General features: G+C 44.7%; 1 protein-coding gene across 1 annotated transcript in view; it reads left to right on the forward strand.

The window, feature by feature from the left end:
* The window catches only part of LOC126540960 (phospholipid-transporting ATPase ABCA3-like), a 90,378-nt gene that overhangs the window by 44,094 nt on the left and 27,379 nt on the right, over positions 1-18,905 (forward strand). Inside the window, exon 3 of the mRNA XM_055076485.2 lies at positions 15,096-15,278. Coding sequence (XP_054932460.1) covers positions 15,096-15,278 — 183 coding nt within the window. The remainder of the gene's footprint in view (positions 1-15,095; positions 15,279-18,905) is intronic.

Below are 18,905 nucleotides of genomic sequence, written 5' to 3' on the forward strand. Positions count from 1 at the left end.
CAAGAAACCCCAATGCATGAATGCGTCTACCCCTACAGCTAGAATAGAACTGGCAGAACTTTCCAAGTTAATCGACAAGTGTAAGGCAGCTGACATAAGGAAGTATAATATGGATAGAATTCAACATGCTCTCAGGAACGGAGGAAGCCTAAAAGCAGTGAAGAAGAAACTAGGAATAGGAAAGAATCGGATGTATGCGCTAAGAGACAAAGCCGGCAATATCATTACTAATATGCATGAGATCGTTCAAGTGGCTGAGGAATTCTATAGAGATTTATACAGTGCCAGTGCTAACAACGACAATAATGGAAGAGAGAATAGCGTAGAGGAATTTGAAATCCCACGAGTAACGCCGGAAGAAGTAAAGAACGCCTTGGGAGCTATGCAAAGGGGGAAGGCATCTGGGGAGGATAAGGTAACAGCAGATTAGCTGAAGGATGGTGGGCAGATTGTTCTAAAAAAACTGGCTACCCTGTATACGCAATGCCTCATGACTTCGAGCGTACCAGAATCTTGTAAGAACGGTAACATAATCCTAATCCATAAGAAAGGGGATGCCAAAAACTTGAAACATTATAGACCGATCAGCTTACTGTCCGTTGCCTACAAAGTATTTACTAAAGTAATTGCAAATAGAATCAGGAACACTTCAGACTTCCGTCAACGAAAGGACCAGGCAGGATTCCGTAAATGCTACTCAACAATAGACCATATTCGCACTATCAATCAGGTGACAGAGAAATGTGCGGAATATAACCAATCCTTATATATAGCTTTCATTGATTACAAGAAAGCGTTTGATTCAGTCGAAACCTCAGCAGACATGGAGGCATTACGGAATCACGGTGTAGACGAGCCGAATGTAAAAATACTGAAATATATCTATAGCGGCTCCACAGCCACCGTAGTCCTCCATAAAGAAAGCAACAAAATCCCAATAAAGAAAGGCGTCAGGCAGGGAGATACGATCCCTCCAATGCTATTCACCGCGTGTTTACAGGAGGTATTCAGAGACCTAGATTGGGAAGAATTGGTGATAAGGGTGAATGGAGAATACCTTAGTAACCTGCGATTCGCTGATGATATTGCCTTGCTTAGTAACTAAGGGGACCAACTGCAATGCATGCTCACTGACCTCGAGAGGCAAAGCAATAGGCTGGGTCTAAAAATTAATCTGCAGAAAACTAAAATAATGTTTAACAGTCTGGGAAGAGAACAGCAGTTTACGATAGGTAGCGAGGCACTGGAAGTGGTAAGGGAATACATCTACTTAGGACAGGTAGTCACCGCGGATCCTGATCATGCGACTGAAATAATCAGAAGAATAAGAATGGGCTGGGGTGCGTTTGGCAGGCATTCTCAGATCATGAACAGCAGGTTGTCATTATCCCTCAAGAGAAAAGTGTATAACAGCTGTGTCTTACCAGTACTCGCGTACGGGGCAGAAACTAGGAGGCTAAGGAAAGGGTTCTACTTAAATTGAGGACGACGCAACGAGCAATGGAAAGAAGAATGATAGGTGTAACGTTAAGGGATAAGAAAAGAGCAGATTTGCTGAGGGAACAAACGCGAGTTAATGACATCTTAGTTGAAATCAAGAAGAAGAAATGGTCATGGGCAGGACATGTAATGATGGGGGAAGATAACCGGTCGTTATTAAGCCTTACGGACTGGATTCCAAGGTAAGGGAAGCATAGCATGGGGAGGCAGAAAGTTAGGTGAGCGTAATGAGATTAAGAAGTTTGCAGGGACAACATGGCCACAATTAGTACATGACCGGGGTAGTTGGAGAAGTATGGGAGAGGCCTTTGTCCTGCAGTGGGCGTAACCAGGCTGACGATGATAATGATGAAACGCACAACAGACGCACACTCGTCGTAGGCGCAGGTATGCAAATCAACCGCCGAAAGCCCCAGCACCCTTCCAAAACGTTTCCATCGGCGTCCGTGAGAGGGCAGCGCAGGAACACGAAAAAGGCGGAAGTATAACGCCCTCCCTCCTCCACTCCTCCCGGTACATCACAACGTTGGGTGCCTCGCGCCCCACGGAAGACGGCACGCTTCCTCGCTCTGTTTCCGTCTCATTCGCGCGGGCCAGGTTGAGCTGCGATCGTCGTCTCCCCTCGCACGCTCTCACTCGCGCATACAGCGTAGCGTGCGCGGCGACTGTGTTGCCACCTTTGGACAGGGTCTCCAGATCGCTCCAACCGCTGGTAGCCAAATTGGCCTCCGCAGTAGCCCAAATGTAGCGAAAAGCGAAACTTTTGGGTAGTCCAAAAGTAGCCAAAAAGCTTTGTCTTTTTGTGAAGTTATTTCTTTAGCATATTGAATTCATTTTCGGCAGGAATACCTACATATTAGTTTTTCCACGCATGACCACGAATGACTTCCGCGCGCATTGTCACAGAGGCCATGCGGCACGGCAAACAGATGCTGCATAACCGCAAGAAGTGCAGAAACGCAGGCATGCAGACAAATTCATAAGGCAAATGCGGCCTTCATTGCAAATGCACTGTTTTATTGTTCACAGAGCACCAAAAATCACGAAAACAACAACACACAAATAGCAACGCGCAATAAACATGCTAAGTAATGGCATGCATTCAGACGTTAAGTATTATTACTTAGAACTCATGATAATTTCGCTTAACACCACACAATGCACTAAACGAAAAACTACAAAAGATTGCAAGACAAAGTCTAACACAATAGATGGTGGTTAGTAGAAAACCTAGTACGATATATGGACATAAAAAAAAGTGTGCTATGATTAAACATCACGAGCTTATTGCGAAGTGGAACTGCTTGGTCCATGCAAAATGTCAGAGCTGAAACGGGACGAAAATTCCTGGCCCAGTTTAAAATCCTTGCAGCAGCCTCCGTTCCTGGCCAATCCAAACTGCACGTTGAGGAGAGCTATCAATGTCTCGTTCGACATTCTATTTCGAAGGTCTACTTTAATGAGCGAGACCTATGGCTGAACACTCGTTCGACGTTGGTATTTGATACGGGTAGTGATAGCAAATACAGGAGGAGGGTTTGGAGTTGTGTAGGGAACGGATGTCTGTGGTGATTGTAGGGCAACAGAAGAGCATCTGTTCTACGTTGGCGTTGGAGCAGGGGCAATTTGGGCAGGAAGGGTCCGAGCGAATTGTCACGTAGGCGCCATGCAGCAGGCAGGAAATTCGGCAAATTTTTTGTAAGGTTCAGCTGTGGGTTCTTCCTCCGATCTGGCGCCGCGGTCACCCGTGGCGCACCGTCAACGGGCGCTAAAAGCATCTCATGCTTAAAACGTAGGACGCCGAAAGCTCACATGTGGAGACAGCAACAGTCTGTGTTGGTTGGCGCGCGCGCGGGGGTAGCGTTAGTTCGCGGATGGAGACGTGTTTCCTGAAGCTAGCTTTCTTAATATCATCAAATGCCGCAATTCTTGACCTTTTGACATGCATATGTATTCTCTAACGTAGAACTTGCAAATTTTTTACTTTGTAGCAGAGGCGCTCAACTTCTTTAACCTGCTGTCGTCTGCATTTTGATTCCAGCGTTTTTCATTTGTGCTTAACTATTTCAACTTTCTTTTTAGACAGGAAAATGATGTAGCCCAAAAAATAGCCACAGCCAAAAAAGAAAATTCTGACGCCAACTCGGACAAAAAGTAGCCCAATTCGGCTATTTATAGCCCAGTCGGGCAACCCTGCCTTTGGACTTTACACTGAACCTTACGGCGACAGCAACGCCGGCACCGATGTTAGAAATCCGCTTGGAGCGTCCCTATAATTGCTGTCGCAATAAATGTGGAAACACTCGCTGCTGTGCCTTTAGATTTTTAGAACCATGCGCTGCCATAATTTCCCATTATTACCGCTCCTCTTAATGGCATGGATGATAAGCATAAAAAGTAGGCTAGAGGTTTGTAGACTGGTTTACAATCTTTTACCGAAATGTGATGGTGTAGGGACCGAACATAATCTTTCGAATTGACTGTACGCGGAGGCCATTGGTTTACAGAAAGTCGGAGTCATGTTGAGCTTCTTACAGGTTTCTGTGGGGAGATCAGTGGGTGTTCATTGATCAGCCAGTGATGTGGCAATATATGGAAGCGATATGTCGGAGGCAATCGAATACACATTCCTAGGTGCGTAGATCAAACAGCTAAACAAACAGATAATCCAAACACAAAGCAATAGAAACGCAGCAATAGTAAAACATCAAATAAGAAGATTTGCAATAAATACGCGCAGTGTAAGAACTCTGAAAATGAGTCGGCTCCTGCACTTACACTTGATAGCTGGAGCCTCTGCTTAAATCTGAAGTGCATCCGAGACACGAATGAAATGGCTCAGTGGGTAGGACGCCTGGCTTGGCTTCAGCAGGTGTGCGATTTGAAACTGACCTCCTTACGCCCACCGGTGTATAAGACAGGTACAAGCGACTCCTCCGCCAGGGGCCAGGCTCCAGGGCCAAGTTTCTTGGGAGAGGTTCGCGCAGACCACTGTGGTTCCTGTGGAAGAAAGAAGACACAGTATTTGGGCTACGCGAAATGCTGTAGAAAATGGAGTATTAGATAAGGAAAAACAATCAACACAAACAAGCGAGAAATTACGTTACTCAAAGGGCGATTGTTTTAGAAGGAATAAATATAACGCTGTTTGACATAATAGTCATGCGGAAACCCACAAAGTGCATGAGAGAAGTAATTAAAGGTAAAATGAGACATCCACCCAAACGTAGCAAATTGCTGCATCCTTTTCCCTTTAATAATTACTTCTCCCTACCTTGTGGGTTTCCGCAGAACTATTACGTCATACTCTTGCCTTTGCTTCGAGTTGTTGATGAATTCCACTTCACCCTGCCATCTGCTAGACGCCTGGTTAGCTGATGGTAGAGCGGCTGCCGCGGAAAGGCGGTGGTTCCAGGTTCGAGTCCCGGAACAGGAGGAATTTTTCTTCAACTTTGAGGCTTTTTCTTTCGAGGAACCCGTATGGGTTTCCTTTGTAGCAATTTGCTACGTTTGCATGGATGTCTAATTCTCCCTTTATTATGGACGCTGTTTCTTGAACTTTTACCAAGAAGGACGAATTATTGTAGCAAAATTGCGTCAATGGTTGCAATGGATGCATAAACCATTCGGCACGCTCCAACATCCTCGTGTCTAATTTGCAATCCAGCGAGTCCGTCAACAAAAAGTTGTAAGATATTAGCATCTCAGCCAATTAAGCAATTCGATTGTGCTTGGGGTCTTCACCTGCTGTCCTGGAAACCTTGCAATCGTCATTCGATACTTGGAAATTCGCCCTTTAGTACGTATGATGATTTTTGGCTGTACAGTGTATATTGAGGAAAGAATAGTGGCGATTGCTGCAATACGTAGAATGACACAGGCAGAAGGTAAGCAATACTGGAGCCTTCAAAGCTTTCGAATTTGAATGCTACGCGCCTTCGTGTAATACACATTTCTCTGATTTAACGCAGTAACTGTCTCTGGTATTAATGCATGTCATCGAAAAGAAGAGCTGTCAAGAAAACGCTGATATAAACGATAACAAAGAAACTTTCTACGATGTGGACTCCATCATCAACATCCTCATCGTCATCCTGTTTTCTGTACACTACAGGAAGAAGGCCTCTCCCTGCGACCTCCAATTAACTCGGTCCTGCGCCATCTGATTCCAACTTGCGCCTGAGGATTTCCTATTTTCATCACTCCATCTTTTGTCATCCTCGACTGCGCTTTCCTTCTCTTGGTACTCATTCTGTAACCCTAATGGTTCACTGGTAACCCTAATGGTTCACATGTCAATTAGAATATCGGTCCGCACCGTCCTCTCTGATCCACACCACTATTATCCTGTCTCTTAACGTGACGCCTAACATTCCCCGTTCTATTGCTCTTTGTGCGGTCCTTAACTTGGTCTCGAGCTTCTTTATCAATCTCCAAGTGTCTGCCCCATATGTTAGAACCAGTAGAAGGCATTGATTGTACACCTTTCTTTCAATGATAGTGGTAAGCTTCCATTCAGGATCTGGCAATGTCTGCCTCATGCACCAACCAATTTTTATTCTTCTGTGAATTTCATTCTCATGATCAGGGTCCCCTGTGAGTAATCGACCTGGGTGACTGTACTCCTTCGCCGACTCTACAGGCCGAATGGCCATCCTGAACTCTTGTTCTTTTGCCGGGCTATTGATCATTATTTTTGTCTTCTGCATATTGATCTCCAACTCCACCTTTACACTTTCTCTGTTAAGGTCCTGAATCATTTCGCAGTGTTGCTGAACAGGACAAGGTCATCTGCATACGGAAGGTTGACCAGATATTCGCCGTTGGTCCTCACTCCTCAGCCTTCCCAGTTTAATAGCTTGAATACTTCTTCCAAGCATTCAGTGAATAGAACTGGATAAATTGTGTCTCCGTGCCTGACCTTTTTCTTTATAGTCCCCTTTCTTTATAGACCCCTTCCACATTCTACTTTTCTTGTAGGGAATTCGGGTAGCTGTATAATCTTTACAGATATCTTCCAGGATATTTACGTAAGCCTCATGTACTCCTTGATTACGTAATGCCTCTAATGCTGACATCTCTACTGAATCAGATCCCTTTTTCGCAATCTATGAACTCCATATATAGAGGCTCACTGTACTCTGCAGATTTCTCGATTGCCTGATTAATGACACGGATGTGATATTGTAGAGTAGTCCTTCCTGAAGCAAGCCTGTTTTCTTGGTTGACTGAAGTGTTGCCCTTATTCTACTGGAAATTATCATGGTGAGTACTTTATACAATACTGGAAGTAAGCTAAAGGACCAATAATTTTTCAATTCTTTAACGTCTCCTTCTTTGTGGACTAGTAAAATGTTGGCATCTTACCAATTCTGTGGGACCGCTGAAGTCATGAGATATTTCGTATAAAGGGCCGCCAGCTTTTCAACCATGATGTCTCCTCCATCTTTGATTAAATCGACTGGTATTCAATCTTCTGCCGCTTTTCGCCGTTTAATGTCGTGCAAGGCCCTTCTAAGTTCGCCGCTAGTTATAGACGTAGCCTCTGTAAAGTGTTCATTACTAGGAATGGAGGTATCGTGGCTGCTCTGGGTACTGTGCAGGTCAATATAGAATTCTTCCGCTGCTTTTACTATATATTCGAGATTGCTGATGACATTACCCTGTCTATCTTTCAGTGCATACATCTTGGTTGGTCCGATGCCTAGTTTCCGTCTCATGGTTTTCAGGCTGCGTCCATTTTTATTGCTTCCACAGTCTTTCTCATATCATAATTTCAAATGTCCCATATTTTCTCCTTGTTGGTCCGTTTTGACAGTTCTGCGAATTCTACCTGACCTCCTGAGTAGGACACTCTCATTTTTTGTCGTTTCTTTAGGAGGCCTTTCGTTGCTTCGGAGAGCCTACCTACTGGTTGCCTTGGTGCCTTACCTCCTACTTCAACTGCTGCGTCTGAAACCAATTTAGTTACGGTTTCGTTCATTACCTTTATGCCATCTTCATCCTCCGATTCTAAGGCTGAACATTTCTTTGCAAGCACCAGTTTAAATTTGTCGGCTTTTACCCTCACTGTGTCTAGGTTGGCCTGTTTCTTCTTGACCAATTTTACTCTTTCTTTCTTCATATTGAGCTCAACTACACGAACCTATCATCATCATCAGCAGCCTATTTTATGTCCACTGCAGGACGAAGGCATCTCCCTGCGATCTCATATTACCCCTGTCCTGCGCCAACCGATTCCATCTGGCGCCCACGAATTTCTTAATTTCATAACACCACCTAGCCTTCTGTAGCCCTCGATTGCGCTTCCCTTCTCTTAGCACGGACTCTGCAACCCGAATGGGCCACCGGTTACCTAACCTATGCATTACATGACCTGCCCAGCTGCATTGCTTTCTCTTAATGTCAATTAGAATATCGGCTATCCCTGTTGGCTCTCTGATCTGCACCGCTCTCTGCCTGTCTCTTAACGTTATGCATAACATTCTTCGTTCCATGGCTCTTTGCATGGTCCTTAACTTGTTTTCTAACCTCGTTGTCAGTCGCCAAGTTTACCCCCATATATCAGCACCAGTAGAATATATTGATTGTGCACCTTTCTTTTTAATGATAATGATAAGCTTCCAGTCAGGATCTGACAATGTCTGCTAAGTGCGCTCCGACCCATTTTTATTCTGTAAATTTCCCTCTCATGATCAGGGTCCCCTGTGATTATTTCCCCTAAGCAAACGTACTCCTCCACAGACTCTACAGGCTGACTTTCGATCCTGAACTCTTTTTCCCTTGCCCTGCTATTGATCATTATATTTGTCTTCTGCATATGAATCTTCAGCCCCACTCTTATACTCTCTCTGTTAAGGTCTCCACTCATTTGTTGTAACTCGTCCCCAGTGTTGCTGAACAGGACACTGTCATCTGCAGATCTGAGGGTGCTGATATATTCGCTGTGGACCCTTACTCCTAAGCTTTCCCAGTTTTATTTCTTGAATACTTCCAAGCACCCAGTGAATAGCATTGAAGAGATTGTGTCTCCTTGTATGACGCCTTTGTTTCTAGGTATCCTCCTACTTGTGGAAAATTAAGGTAGCTGTGGAATCTTTGTAGGTACTTTCAATATATTTACGTAAGCATCCTGTACTCCTTGCTTACGCAATGCCTCTATGACTGCTTGTGTCGCGACTTAATCAAATGCCTTTTCGTAATCTATGAAAGCCATATAGAGAGGCTGAATGTACTCTGCGGATTTCTTTAATTACCTGATTGATGACATGGATGTGATTTATAGTAGAGTATCACTTCCTGAAACCTGCCTGTTCCCTTGGTTGACTAAGGTCCAGTGTTGCCCTTATTGTATTATAAATTGTCTTGGTGAATATTTTATATTATACTGGAAGTAAACTAATGGACCTATACATTTTCAATTCTTTAACGTCGCCCTTTTTGTGGATTAGTTTATTATTGGCGTTCTTCAGTTCTCTGGGACCATATAAGTCGATAGGCAGTTCGTATAAAGGGCTGCCAGTTTTTCAAGCATTATGTCTCCACCATCTTTGATTAAATCGACTGGTAGTCGATCTCCTACTGCCGGTTTTCCCCGTTTCATGTCTTGCAAGGCCCTGTTAACTCCATCGCTAGTTACAGAAGGAGCCTCTGTGACCTTTTCACTATTACTTTGAATGGAGGTGTCGTGGCTGCTTTGGGTACTGTGCAGGTCAATATAGAATTCTTGCGCTGCTTCTACTATATATTCGAGATTGCTGCTGACATTACCCTGTCTATCTTTCAGTGCATGCATCTTGGTTTGTCCGATGCCTAGTTTCCTTCTCATGGATTTCAGGCTGTGTCCATTTTAATTGCTTCCTGAGTCTTTGTTACGTTATAATTTCGAATATCCCTTATTTTGTCCTTGCCGATTAGTTTTGGTAGATCCGCGAATTCAATCTGATCTCTTCAGTTGGACTGTTTCATTCTTTCTCGTTCTTCTATTACGTCCTTCGTTGCATGGGAGAGCTTACCTACTTGTTGCCTTCGTGCGTTGCCTCCTACTTCAGTTGCTGCTTCTGAAACCAGCCTAGTTACGGTCTCATTGATTACCTCTATGTCATCTACATCTCACTGTTCTAAGGCTGCATATTTGTTTGCTATTAGCAGCCTGAATTGGTCCGATTTTATCCTTACTGCATCTTGGTTGGCCTAGACGCAGTAAAGATAAAACCTAGACGCACCTAGACGCAGTAAGGTGAAGTTCAGGTGAATCCTAGCCCTCAATAGCCTACGATCACTGCACTTTACACTACGTAACACTTCTAAATCCCGCCCTATGCTGGGATCGGCAGGAAGTATTAAATCTATTTCATTCCTTGTTTCACCCTTAGGGCTTTTTCAGGTCCACTTTCGCTGCTACACTTTCCGAAGAAGGTGTTCATTATTTGTAGCTTATTCCTTTCCGCGAATTATACCATCATCACTTCTCTAGTATTTCTAGACCCGACGCCGTAGTTGCCAATTGCTTGTTCAGCAACCGGATTTTCCCCACTTTTGCATTGAAGTCACCCTTTACTACAGCATGCTGAGTTTGAGCTTTTCTAATCGCTACTTCCACATCTTCATAAAACCGATCTACTTCATCATCATCGTGACTGGAGGTGGAAGCGTTGGCTTGTACCACCTTTAATCTATACCTCTTAATAAGTTTTATTGCAACTACTGCTATCCTCTCATTAATGCTGAAGAATTCATCAATGTTGCCCGCTATTTCCTTATGTATTAGGAAGTCTACCCCGTGTAACTTCCTGTCTGGGAGTCCTCTATAGCAGAGGACGTGGCCCTTAGACAGCACTGTATAAGCCTCAACAGTTCTTCTAACCTCATTAAGGCTAATTATATGCCAAACAATGCCTGATAGTTCCTCAAAGAGTCCTGCTAAGTTAGCCTCACTCGAAAGAGTTCGGGTGTTAAAGGTTGCAAGGGTGAGTTTTCATTGGCGGCCTGTCCAGATCCGGAGATTCTTAGCACCCTCTGCTGCGTTACAGGTCTGGCACCACCTTGGTCAGGTGCTCCGCAGCTGCTGGGGACTGATGGCCATGGCTTAACTGTAGGAATGATGAGGGTGGTAGTGGCCGAATACTAAACGAGGGAGGCCAATTCCTGTTCTGGGGAGGGAGCGTCGTTGTGGAAGTTTAGTGGGCGTTCTTAAATGGCTTAGTATAGCCCCACTGGTTCGCGGCGTTTTAGCTAGTGTCAGGCGCCACTTCAAGCCTGAAGATGTTTGGGTACTGGCGGAGGTGAATTCAAGATTAGCACCTTCAGATTTAAAAAAAAGCCCACCCTTCAAGGATTCAAACATCTGACTTGCACAACCGAGCATACGAGTTAGCTGAGTCAGTTAACCGTGCAGTCTGTGACGCTGTCTTATGGTGGAGAATGTCAACCCAGACTATCTTACATGCCTAAAAACTTCCTTGATTTATCCGCGATAGATGGGCAATAAAATATAGAATGATTTCTAAACAATTCTGACCTCGTAGTTCCGGAATGCCGTACGCAGGCGGCCGTGAACTCGGGTAGGAAAAAAGGCGTTTCGACGACCTCTGACAGCATTTAAAACAAGAAGGGGGGCAAAATAATGGTGGAACTGGTCGCGTCTCTCACCCGAAAGGCAACGAAGCACGGGGTACTTCTATCTTCTTGCGCTGCTTCGAAGGCCGAGCCTATGAAAGCGGATAAGCCGCACTGTCATATACATGTATGTATATGTACGTGGAAACTTTCGCTCAGGAACGAATCGGAAGACTTCGACACCGGATTTCGTGCTACACGGAGTCCATAACGCTACTCGCGTTTAACGGTATATATCGACAACTAAACTGGGCATGGTACGAATTTGTATTTAGCAAACGTTCCCGTTGAAAAATTATGCAGGCAAACACTGAATAAACCTAAATTGCTAGAATATCACTCAAGGAGCTTAGCAGCTTTAGTATCATGTGAGAGGTGACGCAGATTCACAGAAAATTGCACCTTAAGAGGCTGCGAAATCCTTGTAATGCTAGCCTACTGTAGCTCCGCTGCCGACTGCGGGCGCTGCTGCCTGCTTTTACTCCACACAGCGCAACACACGAAGTGGAAAGCTCCGCAAGGACCCGAAAAGCTACATGTCACAGTCGCTCTTTCAAGTCAATTGTGATTATCTAATCGTATGTTGCGAAAGTAAAAACGGCCTTTTCTTTTAAAGAACGGATAGATGCTGACGACAGCTTGCAACCGTCACCTCATGTTTCTTGCCGTAAAACACAGTTTTTGAAGGCGCAACGTCCTGTGGTAGGGTGACATGCTGACGCTACATTCGGGATCTTCATGTGAATTCGTGCGCCTTGTAACCCGTGCTTCACGTGTGCTTTTCATCTCGTGCGAGTACTACGGTCTGAATGATGGTGTTTATTTTAATGAGAGCTGATGGCATGGCTGTATATACACCACTTCTACATAGTTACATATGTCTTTACAGTTGAGACTAGTAATTTGCGTTTTCGCTTAAAAGTTCAAAGGGTTGAAGTCATTCACGTCATAATGTACAATGAGCCTTACAGGAAAATACCACTGAGGGCATTGCAACAACAGTGACTTTTCTCTAAGAAAATTCATGAACACCACCTTTACTACATTGCTTGGATGTTTGTGCAGTTAACGGCAAAGTTTCATTAGCTGTTGCGTTGAGTTACTTGTTGACTGCAATATTTACTTACAGTGAAGTAAACGTCAGTGACTTTTTTTTTCTTAGTCTGTAGGGCTGTAGTTAACATGACAAACCTTTGAGCGAATGCCTCCTTGGCGGAGGAACGTTGTGCTGAGCCATATACGTAGAACGCAGGAGTGCCATTCTGTAATTGTAGGAACTGAGGGAAAGGACGAATAGGGTTGAATAATGGTGACGCCGGCTTCCAACTGCAGAATCGAATTTACTCCAGGTCTCCCTCTCTCTTTCTTTTTTGCTTCTTATTCCCAGCTGTAGTTATCACACGGAATATATCCGGAAACCTCAATCAGAATTTAATTACCCATAATTCTATTCGTCCTGTGTGGCTCACGTTTCCACAAAAGTGCCTCACTACGTGTTATGCCTCGCGCAGCGCCCGTGACCTTCCTACTGCTTACCCTCTTGACCTACTACACGTCGTCATTCCGGATGTCTCGCATATTATGCGTGCTTGCGTCTCCACCGTTCGCTCTCGGTCAGGCCGCCACGAAGGCCATCACACGGGGAAAAATTGCGCACATTTGCGCCCAGGAGAGGGCGCTCAACGTGCGCCGTGCGGTGGGCACCCACGGCTTCAAGGCCCATTATAGGCGTGAGTATCAATATGGCCGGTTGTTCTGAATGTTCCCGGACCTGCCGTTTCAATTTTGTGGCTCAGCTCAACACATGCGCAGGGGCGCAGCCAGGAGAAAATAAGAAGGTGGGGGCACCAGGCACCCCTCCCCCCCCCCCTTCGTCCCCTCCACACTGTGGTGCCTGCCCCCAACCGCGAAAAAATAAAAAAAATAGTTCCTGGCTGCGTCACTTTACGCGGGTCGGAATTACCTCCTGAATCGTATAAAATAAAAGCTTTTGCACCTAACACTACTCCATCTTTTCCTCAAATGTGGGAAATAAAACAGCCTTTTATGGTCGTTTTCGTTCAGTGTAACGCTTGTTCACTATTATGTTTGCCTGGCTTGTCAAGATAAAAAGCAATTTCAGTTTGTTTTCCTCTGCGCCCCTCGTAATGCCCCCCTGCAACCTCCCACCCCCCCTTTCCGCGCCTAGTGAGCAATGAAAAATCATCTCGAATGCACTGCTTTGGTGTAGAGCAGATGAGCGAAGCGTTGATATGAAGTCATAGCCATCACGTTTTGTACAGTGCTTATGGCTACATGTTTACAGGAGGACAAGTTCCCATTTTTTTACAAACAAAGCAAGTAGCAGTGCAAAGCAATATAGGGTGCGGTTCGGATCACAAAAGGCGATCCTATTGCAAAATTAGAGTAAGATTTAGATAGCCGTAAGCGCAGATTATTTTCGAAGCGATACTGAAGAAAAAAGATAAAGAAACACAAGAACAAACGCACGTAACCGTAAATGGTGCAGGCACGACATCTTCGGAGCGATGGCTCTTCAGAGTAATGGATGCCATTTGGACGTAACGTCAAAAACAAACTTGGGCTTTGGAAATCAAGCGTGCATCCTTTCTTTTTTTATTACAGCCAAGCTGTTAAAGCTTACTTTCCGCACTATCGTGTCCGTATGTAGAAAAAAATCCGGAAGATAGTACAATGCTGGGCCGACCCACGGCGGAGGTGACGCAGGCGTTAAGCACTCCCCATACGTGAGCCGACCCCGAAGACAGTGCAATACTGGACTGACCCGCGATGGAAGTGAAGCAGGCGTTAAAGGCGTTACGTGGGACGGTCCCAAAGATAGCGCAATGCTGGGCCGACCCGCGGCGCAGGTGAAGCAGGCGATAAGAACTCCCCATATGTGGACCTATCCCGAAGGTAGTGAAATGCCTGGCCGACCAACGGCGGAGGTGCAGCTCGCCATTAAGGAACCCACATACACAGCTTCGCTGGTCATCCTTCTTCAGAGTGGAAGGGGACTGAGTCTTTTTATTACAATTGGTTGTCTAATTTTCTTAAACTACAGCATTTTCCTGCATGGTCTCCGATATAGCGACGTCCCACCGTCGTCACACTGTGTTGCGAGCGCCAAAATCCCAGGGGCTATGCTTCCAGCGTACTCTGGCCTTCTTAGAGCTAGAATACATGCAACCATGAGAATTTGTATTACTGCGTTAAATATAGAGCCACAGTTTGTGGCATCAACTTAACGGTCCAAAGACGTGGGGCAGAGGTAACGCGACCAAGTAATTGGCTCAGGCGAGCAAAATGTGGGTCAAATATATTATCGCTCCGGTCATTGTGCTATAATGTACGATAATACATTTTGTTAAATGAGTAAGCGAAACAACAGTGCATTTTACCGCCAGTATGAAGCCTGTTATCTCAAAACTGGTGCTTGCTTCAAAATTTGTTCCATGCACATGTGCACGCGTTCAGAGCCCACTGGCTTCCATTCCTAAATTGCAATGTGCACCCTGGTGTAATTGTTAAAAAGCTAATTAGCGAAGTTTCGTTACTAGTTCGATTGCGCATTTTTACTTTTCGAATTCTGTGAGCGCTACAAAAATAGAATCTATAAAATGACAGCCGGTCAAGTAAAGGAAGTCACCGCTTGCACATTATCGCATGTTTCCCAGCGGAAGCGGGAAACGGCATGTGTGATACAATATGGGGGGTGTTAGGAGCTGAATTTGAGTAAGAAAATATTCATTGCCATGTAGGCCAGCATATTGATTCTACAGGTAATCCTTCGATTTCTTGAGGTCATAATCCGACTCAATATGTTACTTTGGCTGTTATCTCAGTGGAACGAGAATGTTGCGTACGAGAAAAAGAAAAGAAGAAAAGAATGCATAAATGATTCCGAGACATCGTTTGTAAGCAGGAGAGAGGAGTGAAGAGATACGGGAACTTAACATTTTGCCCGTTTATTTCAGCATTCGCCGAGGCTGTGACCGCGGAGCAAATGGATCGATGCAGCGGAAGCGTTTTCTCGCTGTCCGAGAACAGCCCGATGATGGAGATGCTGATCATGGCGTGCGAGGGCCTCGTGATCTTCGTCCTCCTAAGCTTCCTGCACTCTGGATACTACTTGGATATGCGCTCCACCTTTTGCCCAGGTTCTCGTTTCCTCTCTAATTCAAGACGGTGTGTCTAGACCCGGTTTCGAACTTTCGCTAGAAACAGGGAATTTTTGGCTATTCAATGGGCTTAGTGAAAACTTAACATTCAAGTCGTGAGGCCTCAAGACGGATGTTATGCGTTTACGCGCGATGATGCACTTTGAAATTCACCATAGGCATCGACAGAACGCTGGCTCGTGGATAATCTGTCGAGCGATTCAATGTTTGCCTCACGCGGAACTGACTACACAGCCTGTTTCTAGCCCCAGGGCTCACACGATTCTGTATCTCAATCCTTGCACGCGCGACACTACTGCGGTCGCATACCGGAGTTTGTGGACCATTTCTCGCCTCCTACAAGATCACGCAGTGCGTTACGCCGGTCCATAAACGCAACATTTTGCTCTTTGGCAGATTTAGCCTGCACATGTAAAAGGATGAGCTTCGGAAGAGAAATGGCCGGCATGTCTTCGCAAAAGATAACTCTGCCTGTACGCAGCACCATTTCTCTCCTCTTTCCTTTACCGTTTTCTTCTTTATTTTCATTATTCTTTATGTTCAATTACTGTCGTCTTGGCGTGAAGTAGCGCTTGTCCCGTAGCCAGGATATAAACACATGCAGAAAATACCCACTGAAATAGACAATAACAGTAACTCTGTGCAGTCATGGACGCGTGGTTTGCTCCAGTGATTTCTGAGTTGTAGTGTAGGGACGAAGTAAAAAAAAAAGTGCATGCATTTCCGCGTTAGCAGTTTCGGGAAGGCGGAGTGTTTAAAAACCTTCTTTGTAAATGAATGTTCCAGCGGCGTTAATTGGATAACTTGCACCATGACGACTTTTGCAGAACGTAGGCCGGGACGAAAAGCTCACTTATAACGTCTTCGACCGATCGTTTGAATGTGCTCCAGTAGGGCTTCAAATGGCGTCTAAATATACAAATTAGAAATATTACGTGAAATAGCTGACTGTAGTTTTAATTACAATCATGCGCTGTTAGTTACTGGATTCATCCTCAAACTAGAGCATGTGTACTGCTTAGAGAACATTCTGGCGCTGTCTGAGCGCTGTAAAACTACCACTCGAAGGTGGCATTGTGAGTATGAGTTAATCAGCAGAGTGACAAAAATCTTTTGGTTTTCTTAGTTTCGTCAGTGCCTAATCAGTAAGCCAGAAAAAAAAAATGAATGCCAGCTTGTTTTGTCATGTTTTATGCCATCAAGTGTGTAGCTCCTCGCTCCTCGTTCCCCATTCTGTGCGTGATTTCGTTGATTCCTTTAAACATGTTTAATAAGTATGAATGAATTGCATAGCTCTTTCATGCTCATCATATCACTTTATTTCTTTTAAGACCACGCAGTTGGAGTACTACGTAACAGCTGGGCGCGTACCATATTCAAAAAGGTTTTACGAAAACTACCGAAAACATCCACGCGGCGCGCCCGTTATCAAAGGTAGGATCGGGCCATAGAATGTTTCTGCAGAATCAACCAATTCAGAACGATGCATTCTCGGTAGGAGCGAGAATTTGAGATTTTTATCTGTTCTATATATTATACAAAGGTGCCACTCGGGAGTTGTACACAATAATATGCTCCACAACTTTAATCTTAAAGTTCGGACTGATCATTCTGCTGACTCCGGAAGCCCATGGAGCTTTTGTCAACACCAAATTTGCGTAGACTGCGTTTTCTTGATCTGATTGTACCAGCTTTGTCTATGCTGCCTGTTGCTGTATTGTATGTTCTGTAATATATAACGCTTCTTTTTTTTTTAGGATCGTTCAATAACTTATCCAACTTTATGCTCAGCCTTTACAAATTGTGCAATTTTAGACCTGATCATTTGCCGTCTCTTGGCTCAGTGTACGCTTGGCACGCAGTGATGATGGTGGTGTCTAAATGAACACAGGGCCTTCTGTTGCCGGCTGCTGAGTGGTATATTTTGCAATGATGTAAACACGCGGTCGCCACTCGGAAGACGCGCTCATGTCTTCGACACGTGCTCTTTTTTAAAGAAAGCATATGAAATGAATCGATCGATGGGCGCAGTCAAGATGAACGCTTCACAATGGACCCACACAACAATTATTATCACGAAAAATTGGGCTGTAAAACAACTGAGTTGTGAAAGAAATCACAGGGAGAAGTACGTATCATACTGCCATTAAAAAAGTGTTAGCCTAAATAGGAACTCTATTGGCTCCCATAGCAGTTGCACAAATTTGAATATATTGCCTGGTCTTGAACTTGAAGTGTTGGGTATTTGGACACCAAATTTATAATTCTCTAGAGGCCCAAGTTCTAAATGAACAGATTAGTTGAATATTGACTAAGTGGAAACTGGTGAATATGCTCACGGTGCGGGGCATTTTATGCGGGTGTTTATTCAATGTTTCGCATAATGGCATCGCTATTAAAAAGCGAAAACAGAGGAGCAACCTCTCTGAGAGGTCACAGGAGAGCTGAAGGCATTCTCTCACCGGTAATGTCGCATGGTACGCCGAGCATATATGAGCTAGATTTTGAGAAATTGGCCAGATGATTGAGGTGCGCGAAGTTATACAAGCTTCGGGAGCCTCTAGGATAGATTGTAACACTGAGAGGTTGGGTGCATTCTAGATTATAACGTATATATATATATATATATATATATATATATATATATATATATATATATATATATATATATATATATATAATTTACACACAAATTGCAACTCAGATTCGTCTCATTCTTTTGGTTTCGAGAGATATCCTCCCATTATAATTACCATGATGTGTAAAGTGCATGGCTGTATAACACAATAATGCACACTATAACACCGAGAGATCTTCTAGCAAGTTCGTCTGAGAATGAATGTTACATCGAATGATCTCTAGTTCGTGCAACCTGCTGCTGTTGTAGCACATTCCAAGATGCAGTGTGCGTCAGCTATAGAGGATACGGCATCCAATCACCATAGAGATGAACGTTATCATTTGCGTGTTCTGGCCGCCTGATTTTATCTTTCCTAACCCTTCTGCGAGCTATCTAGCGTACGTATTCTAGGGTATCAGCTTCTAATCTGACACAGGAAACGCGCTCGCACAGCGGTCTTAGTCGCGCTAGACGCTGTCTATAGAAACTTGACGATTGTCGCCTTCTTTAATGTCGCGAATTCCTTTCTGCTTCGGACGAGACAACAGTTTTGGACTGATTACTTTCCGAAACAAAGAGCAATAAGTGCTACCAGTGGTAGACACCCTTCAGGCGCTTGTGCGTTTCCAGCAGGTTGAGGCCCAGACGAGTGACAACCGTGAAAGGCCGCCATTGCCGGGCACACTAACGTAGCAGCGTCAACAGCTGAGCTTTCTGGGCACGATATCATTACACGTGACCCAAAAGTAATGATTTCCTCGCTCCCGCAGGGCTTGCGTCACTCGAGGCGCGGCTTGGTGAAAACATCTGCTACCGTGTCACCCACAACGTGGCCTCTCCACTTCCACACATATACTTACTACGCTGCTATGTAATGGCAGCGTCACTGAGAGAAAGGCTAATAAACGGCCGCACAATGCCAAAGAACTCCCCAAGAGCTATTGCGGAAGAAGTAGCCAAAACGTACAGTATTATCCAAACATGCT

This window comes from Dermacentor andersoni, chromosome 2 (genome assembly GCF_023375885.2).
Source record: "Dermacentor andersoni chromosome 2, qqDerAnde1_hic_scaffold, whole genome shotgun sequence".
NCBI classification, from domain to species: Eukaryota; Metazoa; Arthropoda; class Arachnida; order Ixodida; family Ixodidae; genus Dermacentor; species Dermacentor andersoni.